Source organism: Bos taurus, chromosome X (genome assembly GCF_002263795.3).
Source record: "Bos taurus isolate L1 Dominette 01449 registration number 42190680 breed Hereford chromosome X, ARS-UCD2.0, whole genome shotgun sequence".
NCBI lineage: Eukaryota > Metazoa > Chordata > Mammalia > Artiodactyla > Bovidae > Bos > Bos taurus.
Window position 1 is genome coordinate 36,193,808 of NC_037357.1, and position 17,169 is coordinate 36,210,976.

General features: G+C 46.9%; 1 protein-coding gene across 1 annotated transcript in view; it reads left to right on the forward strand.

Moving 5' to 3' along the window:
- MPP1 (MAGUK p55 scaffold protein 1) overlaps window positions 1-16,078 on the forward strand; it is a 32,811-nt gene extending 16,733 nt beyond the window's left edge. Inside the window, exons 4-12 of the mRNA NM_001075484.1 lie at window positions 109-194; window positions 5,820-5,888; window positions 7,493-7,689; window positions 9,982-10,088; window positions 10,849-10,929; window positions 11,711-11,791; window positions 12,888-13,090; window positions 13,347-13,421; window positions 15,428-16,078. Coding sequence (NP_001068952.1) covers window positions 109-194; window positions 5,820-5,888; window positions 7,493-7,689; window positions 9,982-10,088; window positions 10,849-10,929; window positions 11,711-11,791; window positions 12,888-13,090; window positions 13,347-13,421; window positions 15,428-15,604 — 1,076 coding nt within the window. The 3' untranslated portion in view covers window positions 15,605-16,078. The remainder of the gene's footprint in view (window positions 1-108; window positions 195-5,819; window positions 5,889-7,492; window positions 7,690-9,981; window positions 10,089-10,848; window positions 10,930-11,710; window positions 11,792-12,887; window positions 13,091-13,346; window positions 13,422-15,427) is intronic.
- The last annotated feature ends 1,091 nt before the right edge of the window (window positions 16,079-17,169 follow it).

Consider the following 17,169-nt stretch of genomic DNA (forward strand, 5'->3'; position numbering starts at 1 on the left):
TTTTTACACAATCTATTGTATCACGTGCTACAAATCACACTTTCTTTCCTGCAGTGTTTTGACTCCTATTGACAGCTCTTGTCTGAACCTGTTTTCTTTTGATGGTAGGCTCACTTCACGTTGGGGACGAGATCCTAGAAATCAATGGCACAAACGTGACTAATCACTCGGTAGATCAGCTGCAGAAGGCGATGGTGGGTATCCACTCTGCCCTTGTCTTGGTGAACTGTGGATCGGAATTGCTGTCCACGTACCGCATTTTTGTATTTATACCTCATTGAAGGGCCTCTTATCACTCAAGAAATGACAACCCTCTGTTTTCATTTAGTAAACTTCTAAAACAAGGCATATGACCCAGAGTGTCTAGAAAGAGCTCTGTACTGAGTGCCAGAAGTCCTCAGTCTTTAATGGCAGCCCTGAATCACACTCTCTTTTACTCCAGCCCTGTGATTTGGAGCAAAATTCACTTCTCTAAGTCATCTATAACACGAAGATGCTAGTAATCACTATTCTGTTATAGATTTCTTACAGAGAGGAATGGACTAAAAGATGAAACGTCAAAAAGACAGAATGATCTCTGTTCATTTCCAAGACAAATCAGTCAATATTACAGTAATCCAAGTCTATGCCCCAACCACTAAGGCTTAAGAAGCTGAAGTTGAATGGTTCTATGAAAACCTAAAAGACATTCTAGAACTAAAACCCAAAAAGATGTCCTTTTCATTATAGGGGACTAGAATGCAAAAGTAGGAAGTCAGGAGATACCTAGAGTAACAGGCACATTTGGCCTTCGAGTACAGAATGAAGCAGGGCAAAGGCTAACAGAGCTTTGCCAAGAGAATGCACTGGTCATAGCAAACACCCTCTTCCAACAACACAGGAGAAGACTCTACACATGGACATCACCAGATGGTCAATACCAAAATCAGATTGATTATATTCTTTGTAGCCAGAGATGGAGAAGCTCTATACAGTCAGCAAAAACTAGACTGGGAGCTGACTGTGGCTCAGATCATGAACTCCTTATTGCCAAATTCAGACTTAAATTGGAGAAAGTAGGGAAAACCACTAGACCTTTCAGATATGATCTAAATCAAATCTCTTACAATTATACAGTGGAAGTGACAAATAGATGTAAGGGACTAGATCTGATAGACAGAGTGCCTGAAGAACTATGGACAGAGGTTCGTGACATTGTACAGGAGGCAGTGATCAAGACCATCCCCAAGAAAAAGAAATGCAAAAAAGCAAAATGTTGTCTAAGGAGGCCTTACAAATAGCTGAGAAAAGAATAGAGGCAGAAGGCAAAGGTGAAAATGAAAGATATACCATATAAATGCAGAGTTCCAAAGAATAGAAAGAAGAGATAAGAAAGCCGTCCTGAGTGATCAATGCAAAGAAATAGAGGAAAATAATACAGTGGGAAAGACTAGAGATCTCTTCAAAAAACTTAGAGATACCAAGGGAACATTTCATGCAAAGATGGGCACAATAAAGGACAGGAATGGTATGGACCTAACAGAAGCAGAAGATATTAAGAAGAGCTGGCAAGAATACACAGAAGAGCTATACCAAAAAGATCTTCCAACGCAGATAACCATGATGGTGTGATCACTCACCTGTAGCCAGACATCCTGGAATGCGAAGCCAAGAGGGCCTTAGGAAGCATCACTACAAACAAAGCTACTGGAGGTGATAGAATTCCAGTTAAGCTATTTCAAATCCTGAAAGATGATGCTGTGAAAGTGCTGCACCCAATATGCCAGCAAATTTGGCAAACTCAGCAGTGGCCACAGGACTGGAAAAGGTCAGTTTTCATTCCAATCCCAAAGAAGGGCAATGCCAAAGAATGTTAAAACTACTGCACTATTGCACTCATCTCACACGCTAGCAAAGTAATGCTCAAAATTCTCTAAGTCAGGCTTCAGCAATACCTGATCCGTGAATTTCCAAATGTTCAAGCTGGTTTTAGAAGAGGCAGAGGAGCCAGATATCACATTGCCAACATCTGTTGGATCATAGAAAAAGCAAGAGAGTTCCAAAAAAACATCTACTGCTGTCAAAGCCTTTGACTGTGTAGATCACAACAAACTGGAAAATTCTTTGAGAAATGGGAATACCAGACCACCTGACCACGCCTCCTGAGAAATCTGAATGCAGGTCAAGAAGCAACAGTTAGAACTGGACATGTAACAACAGAGTGGTTCCAAACTGAGAAAGAAGTTCGTCAAGGCTGTATCTTGTCACCCTGCTTGTTTAATTTACATGCACAGTACATCATGAGAAATGCCAGGCTGGATAAACACAAGCTGGAATCAAGATTGCCAGGAGAAATATCAAGAACCTCAGATATGCAGATGACACCACCCTTATGGCAGAAAGTGAAGAGGAAGTAAAGAGCCTCTTGATGAAAGTGAAACAGGAGAGTGAAAAAGCTGGCTTAAAACTCACTGTTCAAAAAAAAAAAAAACTCACCATTCAAAAAACTAAGATCAAGGCATCCAGTCCCATAACTTCATGCCAAATACATGGGGAAACAATGGAAACAGTGACAGACTTTGTTTTGGGGGGCTCCAAAATCACTGTAGATGGTGACTGCAGCCATGAAATTCAAAAACATTTGCTCCTTGGAAGAAAAGCTATCACCAACCTAGACAGCATATTAAAAACAGAGACATCACTTTGCCATCAAAGGTTCATCTACTCAAGGCTATGGTTTTTCCAGGAGTCATGTATGGATGTGAGAGTTGGCCCATAAAGAAAGCTGAGCACCAAAGAACTTATGCTTTTGAACTGTGGTGTTGGAGAAGACTCTTGAAAGTCCCTTGGACTGCAAGGAGATCCAACCAGTCCATCCTAAAGGAAATCAGTTCTGAATATTCATTGAAAGGACTGATACTGAAACTCCAATACTTGGGCCACCTGATGTGAAGAACTGACTCATTTGAAAAGACCCTGATGCTGGGAAAGATTGAAGGCAGGAGGAGAATGGGACTACAGAGGACAAGATGGTTGGATAGCATCACTGACTTGATGGACATGAGTTTGAGCATGCTCTGGGAGTTCGTGATGGACAGAAAAGCCTGTCCTGCTGAACTCCATGGGGTCGCAAAGATTTGGACATGACTGAGCGACTGAACTGAACTGAGATGAGACATTGAACATGCCCTCTAGATTCAGTTGTGCTGGGTGTTTGCCCTTCCAGATTCTTCACCATGGTTCTTCAGCCCTGCGCACAATGGTGACCGTTCCTGCAAGCAAAGCTGGGAAAATCACATGAAGTATTTGGGTGTCATTGGCCACGGCTAGTAGGAAGCACCCCTCAGGCACTTAGCATGGGAATGAAGCAGAGAATAGAAACTCAAAAACAAGTGTGGTTTCAACCAGAAATGAAAAAACTGAACATTGCCAGAATTACATGTTAACATTCCTTTCAAATTTCTGCCAATCTGACGGGTGCAAAGTACTTCATGGTTGCTTTATTTTTCTAATTGTATTCCCAGAGCCAAAGTTGAGCACTTTTCAAGAGCTCATGGCTATATGCTTTTCCTTCTTGTATCTTTTTGCCCTGTTGTCTATTGGGTTGCTTATCTATTTATAACAGAGTTTGAGTGAGCCTGATTGTTAGTTGCTCAGTCGTGTCCAACTCTTTGTGATCCCATGCAATGTAACCCACCAGGCTCCTCCGTCCATGGAATTCTCCAAGCAAGAATACTGGAGTGGGTTGCCATTTCCTTCTTCAGGGGATCTTCCTAACCCAAGGATCGAACCTGGGTCTCCAGTGTTGCAGGCAGACTCTTTACCATCTGAGCCACCAGGGAAGCCCATATAACAAAGTTTAGAAGCTGTTGAAATATTGGTTATTAACTGTCTGCCTATTATATGCACAATAATATGTTTCCAGTAAGTCAGTCAGTGTTAGTCGCTCAGTCGTGCCTGATTTTTTGCGACCCCATGGACTGCAGCCCACCAGGCTCCTCTGTCCGTGAGATTTTCCAGGCAAGGATACTGGAATGGGTTGCCATGTCCTTCTCCAGGGGATCTTCCCAACCCAGGGATGGAACTCAGGTCTCCTGCACTACAGGAAGATTATGGACTGAGCTACAAGGGAAGCCCATTATGTTTCCAAGTGTATTGTATATAGTATCTTTTGCCACATGACACAAATTAACTTTTACATAGTTGATTATATTTACACAAATCAAAAAGAAGTGTAAATTTTGAATGTTCATATATTTGAAACAGTTGTTTCAAGATTAAGGGATACAGCCTTGCTGTGGGCTCAGAAAAACACCTATGCATCACATTCTATTGAGAAGAAATGATTAAGGCCAAGTGCAGAGGATCGTGTTCTGTGCAGGGTACACTGTGAGGATATGAGTCAGCTCCTCGTGCTGGTGAGCATGAAACACTCCAGCCAGGGTCCTGGCAGGAGACAGGTGACCCACTCCAAAAGGTGGATAAGATGCTGAATGAAGGGGTTGTTTACAGAGGGGAAGGCCGAAATATAGAGGGGAACAAAAGTCCCTGATGTTGGGAAAGATTGAAGGCAGGGGGAGAAGGGGACGACAGAGGATGAGGTGGTTGGATGGCATCCTGGCTCGATGAACCTGAGTTTGAATAAACTCTGGGAGTTGGTTATGGACAGGGAGGCCTGGCATGCTGCGGTCCATGGGGTCACAAAGAGTCACACACGACTGGGCAACCCAATAACAACAACAGTTACTACCACACGGATCTGGGGCACGTGCTTTGGGTATTTACATCAGGATCCAGGTCACGTCCACACACTGCAGTTGATGGATACATCTTTTAAGACTCTGAATCCTTCTGTTTTCTGATCTGATCTTTATGGACGAAACTCGGTTGTTGGACCTATAGAGTTTCTCCTAGTGAGAGTGGAATATCTATAGAAAAGTAAGTTGAGGATAGCTCTAAAAGTATTTTTACCATTTGATTCCGCATTTCTCTCATGGGGTTCTAGTCTGTAGAAATCCAATGCAAATATATAAGGACATATGTTGAAGGGGGTCTCTGGCAGCAGGTTGTAAGAAAGAAAGAAAGTGAAGTCACTGAGTTGTGTCCAACTCTTTGCGAGCCCCTGGACTGTAGCCCACCCGGCTCCTCCATCCATGGAATTTTCTAGGCAAGAGTACTGGAATGGGTGGCCATTGCCTTCTCCAGGGGATCTTCCCGACCCAGGGATTGAACTTGTGTCTCCCACATTACGGGCAGGCGCTTTATTGTCTGAGCCACCAGGGAAGCGCAGGTTGTAGAAGAAAAAACAAAAACTGGTGACAGTGGACACGCCCACTAATGGGGATGGTGGCTGAGGCCACCATCACACAAGGGATGTAACTGAGCCATCAGAGAGAGTGAAGTCTTCATATATTGACCTGGAAGCAAGTCATTGAGTCATGCTTATAGTATAATCCAATTTTGTTAAAAACAACAAAAATGCATAAATATGAATATGTGTATAAATATCTGTACATGTTTGTATTGTATAGAAAAGTGTGGACATATGTGTTCATTGTAGGGGTTCATTTTAAGTACGTCTGGGGATCTTTTGGGGTTACCGGTGAAGAGGAGGGACAATCATTAGCCTTTGGTTCATGCTGTTATGCTGGTTTATGGGGCACATGACATTTCTGTCTCTAAGAAAATGTTCTGGTACAACATTTCAAAGTGCAATGATGGCTACCGAGAAAAAAAAATGAAATCTCATGGGCCTTTGGGAGGGGAAAATGACTTCATGAGACCTCCAGTCAGCCAAGTTCATTTTACTTAACAGTTATTTCATGTTTCTTTTTTAATAGAAAGAAACCAAAGGAATGATCTCATTGAAAGTAATTCCCAACCAGCAAAATCGGCTTCCAGCACTGCAAGTAGGTGGCAGCATTTTCTCTGTTGCGATGATGGCAGGATTCAGACCCACGATGCTCTCAGAATTTGACTGAATGATGTGATTCTAATCAGTGGATCTGCCTAGTACTCTCTGAGCCAAATTAACACATGTTGCAGACTGGCAGGCCTTTGCTGCATATCCTGCACGTGAGAGCAAAGGCCCATCTCCTGATTCTGCAACCCCCCTTCACACACAGCACATCATGGCTTAGGAGGGAAATCGCTTGTGCAGGGCCCTGGCAGATGAACTTTGACAAAAATCACTCTGAAGTTTCCGTTCCAGGTTACTTAATGTGTGATGGTATAATTTTCTTGTCAAGTAAACTTTTTAAGATTGAAGTTTTGGTATATATGAACGCATAGACAACAAAGTACACAAATCATAAGTATAAAACCAGATGAATTTTCACAAACTTAACACACCCATGTGACCAGCACCCTGAGAGTCCCCATCCCCATTTCCAGTCCGCCAACCCTGACTTCTGACTCCAGAGATGAGTTTTGCCCCTTTTGGGAATTTGTGTAAATTGACTCACACAGTATAAATCCTTTAGTGTCTCGTTTTGTTCACTGGGTGTGAAGTCTGTGCTGTAGCAACTGATGATTCCTTCCTTTTTTTGTTTGTTTGTTTGAATTATTTTTATTTTTTTAAATTTTAATTGGAGGCTAATTATTTTACAATATTGTGGTGATTTTTGCCATACATTCACATGAATCAGCCATGGGTGTACATGTGATTCCTTCTTATTCACTTCTCATATGAACATGCTCTTGAGGGCCTTTTGCAATTCCAGATTTTTGGTTCTTACAAAAAAAAAAAAACAGTGCTGCCATGAACCTCATTGTATCTGAGTTTCAGTGCATTTCTGACGAGTTGTGGAGCATGTTCAACTGTGGTGATGTTGCCCAATTGTTTTCCAAGGTAGCTATACCATTTTCCATTCCCAGCTTCCAGTTCCAGCTCCACTGCATCCTCGCTGAGAGAGTTCTCTGGCATTTTCCCCCTTCCTTTTGGCCATTGTGTTGGTGGTGGTACAATTTTCTCTCTGCTGGGAAGTGGCGTCTTCTCTCGTTTTTTAGTCGGCCTGAATTTCATGAATCTTCAGAGAACCAGTGTTGCCTCTCTTGATCCTTTCAACTCTATTTTTCTGTTTCATTGCTTTCTGCTCCTTCCTGCTTTTTTTATTTCTTTGGGTTGGATTTACACCCCTGATCTTCCTCTCCGAGATAGCTGGTATTAAGTTCTGACCTAATAGCTTCTTCCAGTCTTTTTTTGCTTCCGTGTATAAAGAAATACTAAATTTCAAGCATAGTAGGTTTTGTTTTTATTTGATAATCAAACACATTTTATTTGCTTGATTTGTTTTGATTTGCTTTGATTTGAAATGATCTTCTCATTTTATGTGATATCAGCAGCAAGACTTGGGGCACGTTCATAAAAGTAGCTGCTTTGTACTCCAGGATGGACAGCTGAGTCCCAGTAACCACACAGTATCTTTGCCTCCCTGCTGTCTATGCAGTGCAGACCCTGCTTATTTACAGCCAAACTTTCCACTAATGCAGCGTCTCTCACCTGCTTTTTCAGATGTTCATGCGCGCACAGTTTGACTATGATCCCAGAAAGGACAACCTAATCCCTTGCAAGGAGGCTGGACTGAAGTTCCTCACGGGGGACGTCATCCAGATCATCAACAAGGATGACAGCAACTGGTGGCAGGGCCGGGTGGAAGGCTCATCCCAGGAGTCAGCGGGCCTGATCCCCTCCCCTGAGCTGCAGGAATGGTGAGCCACTGATGGACGAGGACCCACGCCCACCACAGAGAACTGCCCAGATTCCACAATCTGTCATGCTGTGTATCCTTTCTGTTGCTCAATGGGGCCAACCTCTCAGTTTTCCTAGCACAATGGGTCGGGGGCAGGGGCGATGATGCCCTTATGAGCTTGACTGGCTGTTTTATGGCTAAAGGAGCCTGACTAGTTCTCCCTGCATCCACGGATCTCTGTGGCCACAAATGCTTTCCCTCAGCTTGCAAAGCAGGCCGTGGCACTAGGACTTAATCCCCCCTCCCCTAGCGCCCTTCAGAGCCATGATTTTCTGAGTCCTGCAGAAAAAGTCAAAGTGAAGTCGCTCAGTCGTGTCCTACTCTTTGCGACCCCATGGACTGTAGCCCACCAGGCTCCTCCATCCATGGGATTCTCCAGGCAAGAGGACTGGAGTGGGTGGCCATTGTCTTCTCCAGAGGATCTTTCTGACCCAGGGATCGAACCCGAGTCTCCCACATTATTGGCAGATTCTGAGCCCTGCTGAAAACAGTCAAATTTTAAGGATGTGTCCATTATGCACATTTGTGGTACATAGAAAAGGTTATCCCTGTCCCCAAGTTGGATTGCCATCCCTATCAAAACACCCGTACATTTTTCACCAATGTAGAGCAATCCTGAAACTTATTTGGAACCACACACACACAAAAAAAACCCTGAGTTGCCAACGCAATCTTAAGAAAAAAGAACAAAGCTGGAGTTAGCACATTCCCTGACTTCAGAGTATACTACAAAGCTACAGTCGTCAAAAGAGCATAGCCCTACACCACTATATTTAAAATGGATAACCAACAAGGGCCTACTGTATAGCACATTGAACTCTGCTCAATGTCATGTGGCAGCTGGGTAGGAGGGGAGTTTGGGGGAGAATGGATACACATATACAGATGGCTGAGTCCCTTTGCTGTCCACCTGAAACTATCACAATATTGTTAATTGGCTATACCCCGATATAAAATAAAAAGTTTAAAAAATAGCATAGTAGTGGCACAAGAACAGACACACAGACCAATGGAATGGAACAGAGAGCCCAGAAATAAACACATGTACTTAACATCAATTAACCTATGACAGAGGAGGTAAGAATATGCAAAGGAGGAAAGACAGTGTCTTCAATAAGTGGTGCTAGGAAAACTGGACAACTACATTTACTTTACAAAATAAAATTAGAATATTTTTTCACACCATTTACAAAAAGAAAAGGGATTAAAGACCGAAGTGTTAGACTGCTGCTACTGCTGCTGCTAAGTCGCTTCAATCGTGTCCGACTCTGTGCGACCCCATAGATGGCAGCCCACCAGGCTCCGCCATCCCTGGGATTCTCCAGGCAAGAATACTGGAGTGGGTTGCCATTTCCTTCTCCAATGCATGACAGTGAAAAGTGAAAGTGAAGTCGCTTAGTCATGCCCGACCCTCAGCGACGCCATGGACTGCAGCCTACCAGGCTCCTCCGTCCATGGGATTTTCCAGGCAAGAGTACTGGAGTGGGGTGCCATTGCCCTCTCCAGTGTTAGACTAGAAAGTATAAAACCCCAGGAAACACTGGCTGCACCATGTGGCTTGCAGGATCTTAGTTGCTCAACTGTGCGTTGAACCCACATTCTTGACAGTGAAAATGCAGACCTCTAAGCACTGCACTGCCAGGGGATTTGCTGTATTCCATTTAAAGTTATAAAATAATGGCTGTATGTCCCTATACTATATAATACATCCTTGTAGCTTATTTATTTTATGCATAGCAGTTTTTGTATTGATACCTCTTAATCCTCTACGCCTATATTGCCCCTCCCTCTTCTTTTTCCTCAGTGGTAACCACGAGTTTGTCCTCCGTATCTGTGAGTCTGTTCGTTTTGTCTTAATCATTCATTCGTTTTATATTTTAGATTTCACATACAAGTGATAACTTAGAGTTTTGTTTTTCTCTGTCTGAGTTTTCACTAAGCCTAATACTCTCCAGGCCCATCCATGTTATTGTAATTGGAAGAGTTTCATTCTTTTTATTAATGGCTGAGTAATATTCCTCTGTGTGTGTATGCTCACACGCATATATGCACATGTTACATCTTTATCCGTTCATCTGTTGGTGGACATGTAGGTTGTTTCCACGGCTTGGCTATTGTAAATAATGCCTTGAGAGAAAGGGCTAGAGGCAGATGGTTCTAGGGGTTTCGTGTAGAGGGACCACACAGGCAAATGACCCAGGGCTTTTGCACCAAGAAGCCACCGATGTCCTCTGTTGTCTCTTCCCTCCAGGCGAGTGGCGAGTGGGGCCCATTCTGCTCCAAGTGAGGCCCCTAGCTGCAGCCCCTTTGGGAAAAAGAAGAAGTACAAAGACAAGTACCTGGCGAAGCACAGCGCAAGTACGCTCCCCGACTCGCCGCTGTTCCTGGTCTCCTGTGACCACATCCCTCTACCCGGTTCCACACAGGGCATGTGGGAGGAAGGCTGCTCATCACGCTTTCCCTCCAAGGATCCACCCTGACCACCTTCTAGACCTTTCTCAATATATCAGCCGACATCAGTATGACCCAGTGCAGGGTTTGAGCCACCTCAGACAGCGGCCTATTTTCCTGAACTAACTCTGACTGTGTTCTTTACCTGCCGTGGGCACAAGCAGGTTGTAGATAAGAAAGGAAGAATCATCCATGACTGAGCTACTGTCTGTTAAATGCCTCCTTCCTACGGGGAGCATTTTCAAGAAAGACAGGAGCAAATCACAGGACCTGAAAGCACCTGCCAAGTCGGGAGTCTCCATGGAGCCACAGAGGGCAGTTGTGTCACATGGGAGGTGGCAGGATCAGAGTCAGGATGACACTCACGTCCCCTGAGACAAAGGCCAGTACAGGCGGTACTGGGGAGATGACAGTGGTGGGGCTGATAGCTGGGGCCAAAAGCTTACAGAAAATTTGAGTGCAAAGAACTGACTGACAGCCATGTTGAGTTTCAATGGCAGGGGGATTGGGAAAACCAAGACATAGACCCCAAGGAAGGGCACCCACCATCAAGGGTCAGTCCCACCCGCAGTTGTCCCTACCAGTGTGCGAGCCTGTCTGGCTGATCTCATCCTGCCCGGTTTGCCCAGCTCTGGGATGACCTTGGCTTGCTTTTCTTTGTCCCTAGTTTTTGACCAGTTGGATGTTGTTTCCTACGAGGAAGTGGTTCGGCTGCCCGCGTTCAAGAGGAAGACCCTGGTTCTCATCGGTATCTTCTTGTTGCTTTGCTACTGGACACAACATTTCTGTTTGTGTTCCCCTGCCTGCAGGATGTACCCTGTCTCCATTGCCTCCCTGCCTGGAGGATGTAACCTACCTCCATGCCTTCTCCCCACTCTGTTCCTCCAAAAAAAAGTAGGGGGCAGTGAGGAAGAAAAGGAAGCGAGAAATCGGGTGTCCTGGGCCTCCATATGGAGCAGATCTAAGAGTTTACTGAGTCCTTACCAGGACTCACCTTGGTTTACGTTGCTACAGAGGGTAAACCTGATACAGTTTTCAGCAACTAATTCTTTTAGATGGTTTATCTGTCTGGCCGGCAGTAGGGATGCTCTAGGCCTATGCTTGCATTCTCCAGAAAAGGATTCAGAGCTCTTTGAAATGGAGCAAATCCTCCCTGTCTCTAGAGGGAAAAGGTTAGTTGGTTAGAGGATCTGTTTAAACTTGCAGGAAAAGCCTGTTCCATTCATTTGGGGGGAGTCTAAGAAGGCAAATAGCCTTCAGAAAGAAACTGAAAATGCCCTGTGGTAGCCAGCTCCTATGTGCAAATTACAGCTGTGTTCTGAATTGTCATCAGGACACCAGGCCTTGAAACCCTTGATCCTCCTGACCCAAGCCCTTCAGAAGCCCATGCTCTTTGCTTTGACCTGTCACTGATCGTGGGCTCTGAGAGATGAAAACCCATGTGTTAGTCCTCTTTTTAGCCCTGTCTTTGTCTCTGGGGAAAGAAATGGAAGCATTGATCTGCATGCCTGTCTCCTCTGTCCACGCAGGAGCCAGTGGGGTGGGCCGCAGCCACATCAAGAGTGCCCTGCTCAGCCAGAACCCGGACAAGTTTGCATACCCTGCCCCGTGTGAGTAGCTCAAGGGCCTGAGGGCCATGGTTCCATAGTGGTCTGTCTTTTTGTGATTTTTTTTTTTCCTTCTTGGCCATGCCACATAGCTGGGGATATCCCAATCTCCCTGGCTGGGACTGAACCCACGCTTTGGCAGCAAAGACATAGAGCCCTAACCACTAGACAGCCAGGGAAGTCCCTTCTTTGTGATTTTTTCCCCCAAACATTTGATGATCAAAAGAAAAGATCATTTGGAAAGATACAAATTTGTCCCCAGAATTGCTGCAACTAACAAAGTAGTTATGCTCTTGGTCAGCCTAAGAGACATAGTGACACTTCAATAACACATAGGGTCATTCAATAACTTAAAATGCAAACTGAGTTTGCAAGAGTGGGTGAAAAAGGTAAGGAGAAGTTGGGTCAAAGAAGGGAGACTTTCAGTGCGTTTCCAAGAAATCCAGACTATTTATTTATTTAAAAAATTTTTTCACAACACTGCATGGCACGTGGGATCTTAGTTCCCTGACTAGGGTTCAAACCTGTGCCCCAGCCTGCATTGGAGGGTGGAGTCTTAACCACTGGACTGCCTGTGAAGTCTCTGCAGATCTGCTCTGCAAAGATTTCCAGCTTCTGTGTCCCTGGGGTTGGTGTTGGAGAGAGAGGCAACTTTATGATGGCAAGAGGATGGTCGCTCACTCTGGAGCATTTAAACGTGTTCCCAGCCTGCTTCATTTTCTTGAGTCAGGCCCTGAGGGTCCTGAATAAGAAAGTGAAGTCGCTCAGTCGTATCCGACTCTTGGTGACCCCCATGGACTGTAGCCCACTCGGTTTCTCCAGCCATGGAATTTTCTAAGCAAGAGTACTGGAGTGGGTGGCCCTTGCCTTCTCCAGGGGATCTTCCGGACCCAGGGATCGAACCCAGGACTCCCATTTTGCAGGCAGACGCTTCACCGTCTGAACCACCAGGGAAGCCCTTAGAAGACTCCCTGAATCAGAAGCCCCTGCACTAAAGGCAGCTGGGGTGGTGGTGGCGACGCTAGGGTTCTGCGCCCTGGGAGCTGTGGAGGGGGGCCCCCGAGTGGCTCAGGGATTGATCGGGGTTCTTGGGGTGCAGATACGACACGGCCGGCCAGGAAGAGCGAAGAAGATGGCAAGGAATATCACTTCATCTCCACGGAGGAGATGACGCGGAGCATCTCCGCCAACGAGTTCTTGGAGTTTGGCAGCTACCAGGGCAACATGTTCGGCACCAAGTTCGAGACTGTGCACCAGATTCACAAGCAGGACAAGGTTGCCATCCTGGACATCGAGCCTCAGGTGGGTCGGCGGGGAAGGCCGGAGCAGAGGAGAGCGTGGTGCTGAAGAGCACAGCTCGGGGGAACCTGCAGGATGTGCACCCCAGCTTCATGGGCTGTCACTGGGGTCACCAGGAGGAAGAGCTGGACCAGCCATGCCGGAGATAGTCCTGGCCTTGGTGAGGCCCTAAGATGCTGATTGCCAGGGGTCTGCTGTGACCACTGACTCTTTTTCCCCTCTCTTCTCTCTCCCTCCCTCCACTCCGTTTTTTTCCCAGACCCTGAAGATCGTTCGGACGGCAGAACTTTCACCTTTCATTGTGTTCATCGCACCCACTGACCAAGGCACTCAGGTGGGAATGTAGGGTCTGTGCAGGGGGGTGGGAGACCCGACAGATGTTGGCAGGGTGCTGGCAGAGCTCAGCGTCTTGGCTGCTGCTGTCTTCCTGCCCTTGAGGCCAAGAGGACAGAGCAGATGCGTCCAGTCTGTTCAGTTCAGTTGCTTAGTCGTGTCTGACTCTTGGCAACCCCATGGACCACAGCACGCCAAGCCTCCCTGTCCTTCACCAACTCCTGGAGTCTACCCAAACTCCTGTCCATCGAGTCGGTGATGCCATCTAACCATCTCATCCTCTGTTGTCCCCTTCTCCTCCTGCCTTCAGTCTTTCCCAGCATCAGGGTCTTTTCCAGTGAGTCAGCTCTTCGCATCAGGTGGCCAAAGTATTGGAGTTTCTGTTCAATGAGGAGTTGTTAACCCACTAGCCAGGCCATTGTTCCAGAAGCACGGAGATGGATGGTGGGCTTAAGAGGGGCAAATATGGGGGACAGGGACCCTGGACATATGTGGCCCTAGGCCCACAGGGGTCATGCTGTGGGGAGGGGTGACCGTGTAGAGAAGCCTCCTGGGTTCCTAGGGCCAACGAGCTCCAAACCCCACTGCAGACACTTTGCTTTTCACTGAACGCATCTGTGGAGACCTTCCTGGGCCTTTCTCAGGAGCTGTGGTCTCCTGTTGTGTGGATTCAGCAGAATTATTTAGTTCCCTAGGGATTCCCTACCGGCTCAAATGGTAAAGCGTCTGCCCGCAATGAGGGAGATCAGGGTTCGATCGCTGGGTCGGGAAGATCCCTTGGAGAAGGCAATGGCCACCCACTCCAGTACTCTTGCCTAGAAACTTTCATGGATGGAGGAGCCTGGTGGGCTACAGTCCATGGGGTCACAAAGAGTTGGATACGAGTGAGTGACTTCACTGTAGTTCCCTCACTGCCTTCTTGACGGCTGTTTAGGTTTAAAACTTTTAATAGCATCAATACAACAATCAATGATTCTGTGCATGTGCCTCCCATGTGCAAATCTGTCTGTGGGAGATTGCAGGCAGGGTCGTGTTGGGAATTTGGGATGTGGCAGGGGACTTGCCCCCGTGTTTCAGGAGCATGTCCTGCACTTTCATCTTTGGAGTCTGTTGAATGGGGAAGTGGAATCTCATTGAACTTGGGTGTTTGACTGGAAGCAGTAAAGCATCTTGTCTAGACTCCCGAGGGCCAGGTCTGTCCGTTTTTCTCTGAACTACCTGGTCAGCTCCTGAGCTTATTTTTGTTCGGTCACTGGCCTTATCAATTTCTGGGAACTCTGTGTGAGGGTCATTAGCCCTTAATAGTATCAGTTGCAACCCCCCCTCAATTTGGCCTTTTAGTGTTTATTGGGCTTCCCTGATGGCTCAGCTGGAAAAGAATCTGCCCGCAATGCAGGAAACCTGGGTTCGATTCCTGGGTTGGGAAGATCCCCTGGAGAAGGGAAAGGCTACCCACTCCAGTATTCTGGCCTGGAGAATTCCATGGACTGTATAGTCCATGGGGTTGCCAAGACTCGGACACAACTGAGTGACTTGCACTTTGCCTTTCACTTTCGTGTTTATTGCTACTGAGACATCTTCAGGGAGCACTTCTGCACACCCCAGCCAATTAACATTCTCAGGCAAGGGCTTCAGGGTTTTAGGCTTTTTTTTTTTTTCAGTGAATGAAAGTCGCTCAGTCGTGTCCGACTCTTTGCAATCCCATGGACTGTAGCTCACCAGGCTCCTCCATCCATGGGATTTCCCAGGCAAGAATACTGGAGTGGGTTGTCATTTCCTTCTCGAGGGGACCTTCCTGATCCAGGGATTGAACCAGGGTCTCCTGCATTGCAGGCAGATTCTTTACCATCTAAGCCACCAGGGAAGCCCTTAGGCTTTTCAGCATGTGATTCAAAGTTGGGTGGTGGGCATGGCAATCAAGGCCTTCACTTGAACTGCCCTGGGCCTCCCAGGCAGAGCACACGCAGCCTGCTCCATCCATGGGCCTCTCCCTTCTCTCCTCCACAGACGGACACCCTGCAGCAGCTGCAGAAGGACTCAGAGGCCATCCGCAGCCAGTATGCACACTACTTTGACCTCTCGCTGGTCAATAACAGCGTTGAGGAAACGCTGAAGACATTGCAAGAAACATTTGACCAGGCGTGCCGTTCCCCCCAGTGGGTGCCTGTTTCCTGGGTTTACTAAGCTTTGCAGCATAGGGGGGAGTGACCGGGGGCCCCTGTTCAGCCTTTGGAAGTCCACCCCGCCTTGCTCTTTTAAGACCACAGGCTCGCTAGCTTTGTATCAGCTTCTAGCTCTCTGCAACTCTCCTCCTCCTAAGGCCGGTGGGTGTCTTGTCTTGTTCACTTTTCTGAAGGGCTGGGCTGATTTCCCGACAGAGCAGGATTTCCAAAGTATCCCTGCGCACTGGGGGCCAGAAGCACTCAGCCAAGGCAGCTGCTAATCACAGCTGGTGCCCACAGGGAGGAAAAGCAATGGACCCCCTGACCCTCTGAAGCCTGCACCCCTTTTACCTTTGGTCACACCGGGCATTTCATGTGTCTTTGAAGAAAGCATTTGTCACTGCGACTTTCTACCCTGCCAAATCAAACAGCTGTGCAATAGGATGGGTCTGCTCTAGGGAAACCCTCAAAAGCAATAAAGGTATTGCTGTTAAAATGCCAGTGAGCTCGTGCCTTTTAACTCTCTGGTTCCCAGCCACGCCCCAAGCCCCTGGGATGTGGAGATACCTCTCCCGTGTTCTGAAGTCTCTCTCAAGCTTGCGACGACCTTAAGCCTAGAGGTCAGGCTCAACCAGATTTCTGGGTGCAGGTGGCGGTGTCTGTGTGCACATGAACACGCGTGTGTGGTGTACAAAGATGCGCTGGGAGCCAAAGTGTAAGTGGACTGACTCTACCTTCTGCTCCGGGGCAGGGGGAACGTGCTCTGAACTGTTTTGCTTCCACTTGCTTTGGACTTGATTTTGATACACCTACCAGATGTTTCCTTTTCCTCCTGAAAGCTACTCCCTTTTAGCTTTCTCTACCCATACCGACTGCCCGGGTAAAGGTGACATCCCCAGAATAAACTCCTCCATTGGCTCCCAGGAACCCAGGTGCAGCTCAAGACTTACATGAGGCTGGTGTCCATGTACAGGCACCTGAAAGTGTCTTACCCTGGATGGGAACCCACCATGGGAGCTTCTGGAGGCATTATGTCCAGGCATGCCTAGGGCAGGGGAAAGCCAGCCTTGGGATGGCATGTCCAGGTGGCTCTCAAGGGTCCCAGGCAGTGGAGGCCAACAGAAACCATCACTGGGAACATGGCCCTGACCCTCGCTGCATTCGCATGCCCCTCCCCACCACTCCACATACTGTTTTTGGTTCCAAATCACCTCCCTAGCCATCAGCACAAGCTTCAGCAGCTCTTGGCGTGGCTGAGCACAGATGTGTCTGCAGCTGCCTAAGTGACCCCTTGTCCCCCACATCCCGCCTGCCACAAACATGGAGAACCTTCTCCTCTCTGTGATTGTGGAGATCACCGAATTGGGGAAGATTCTTCAGTGATCTTGTGTCTTGAAGATGCCGGAGTATCTGATCCCACACCAGGCCCCAAGGGAAATGTTACCAGACACAGAAAAAGGTAACCACATATCCAGGAAAAGCACCACATTTCCACTAGGACATAAAGATCTCTACATTTTTAATTGCCATGTCTTTTTTTGTTGTTGTTCTGCTAACTTGTAGATCAACAATTAAGAAAAATCCAAC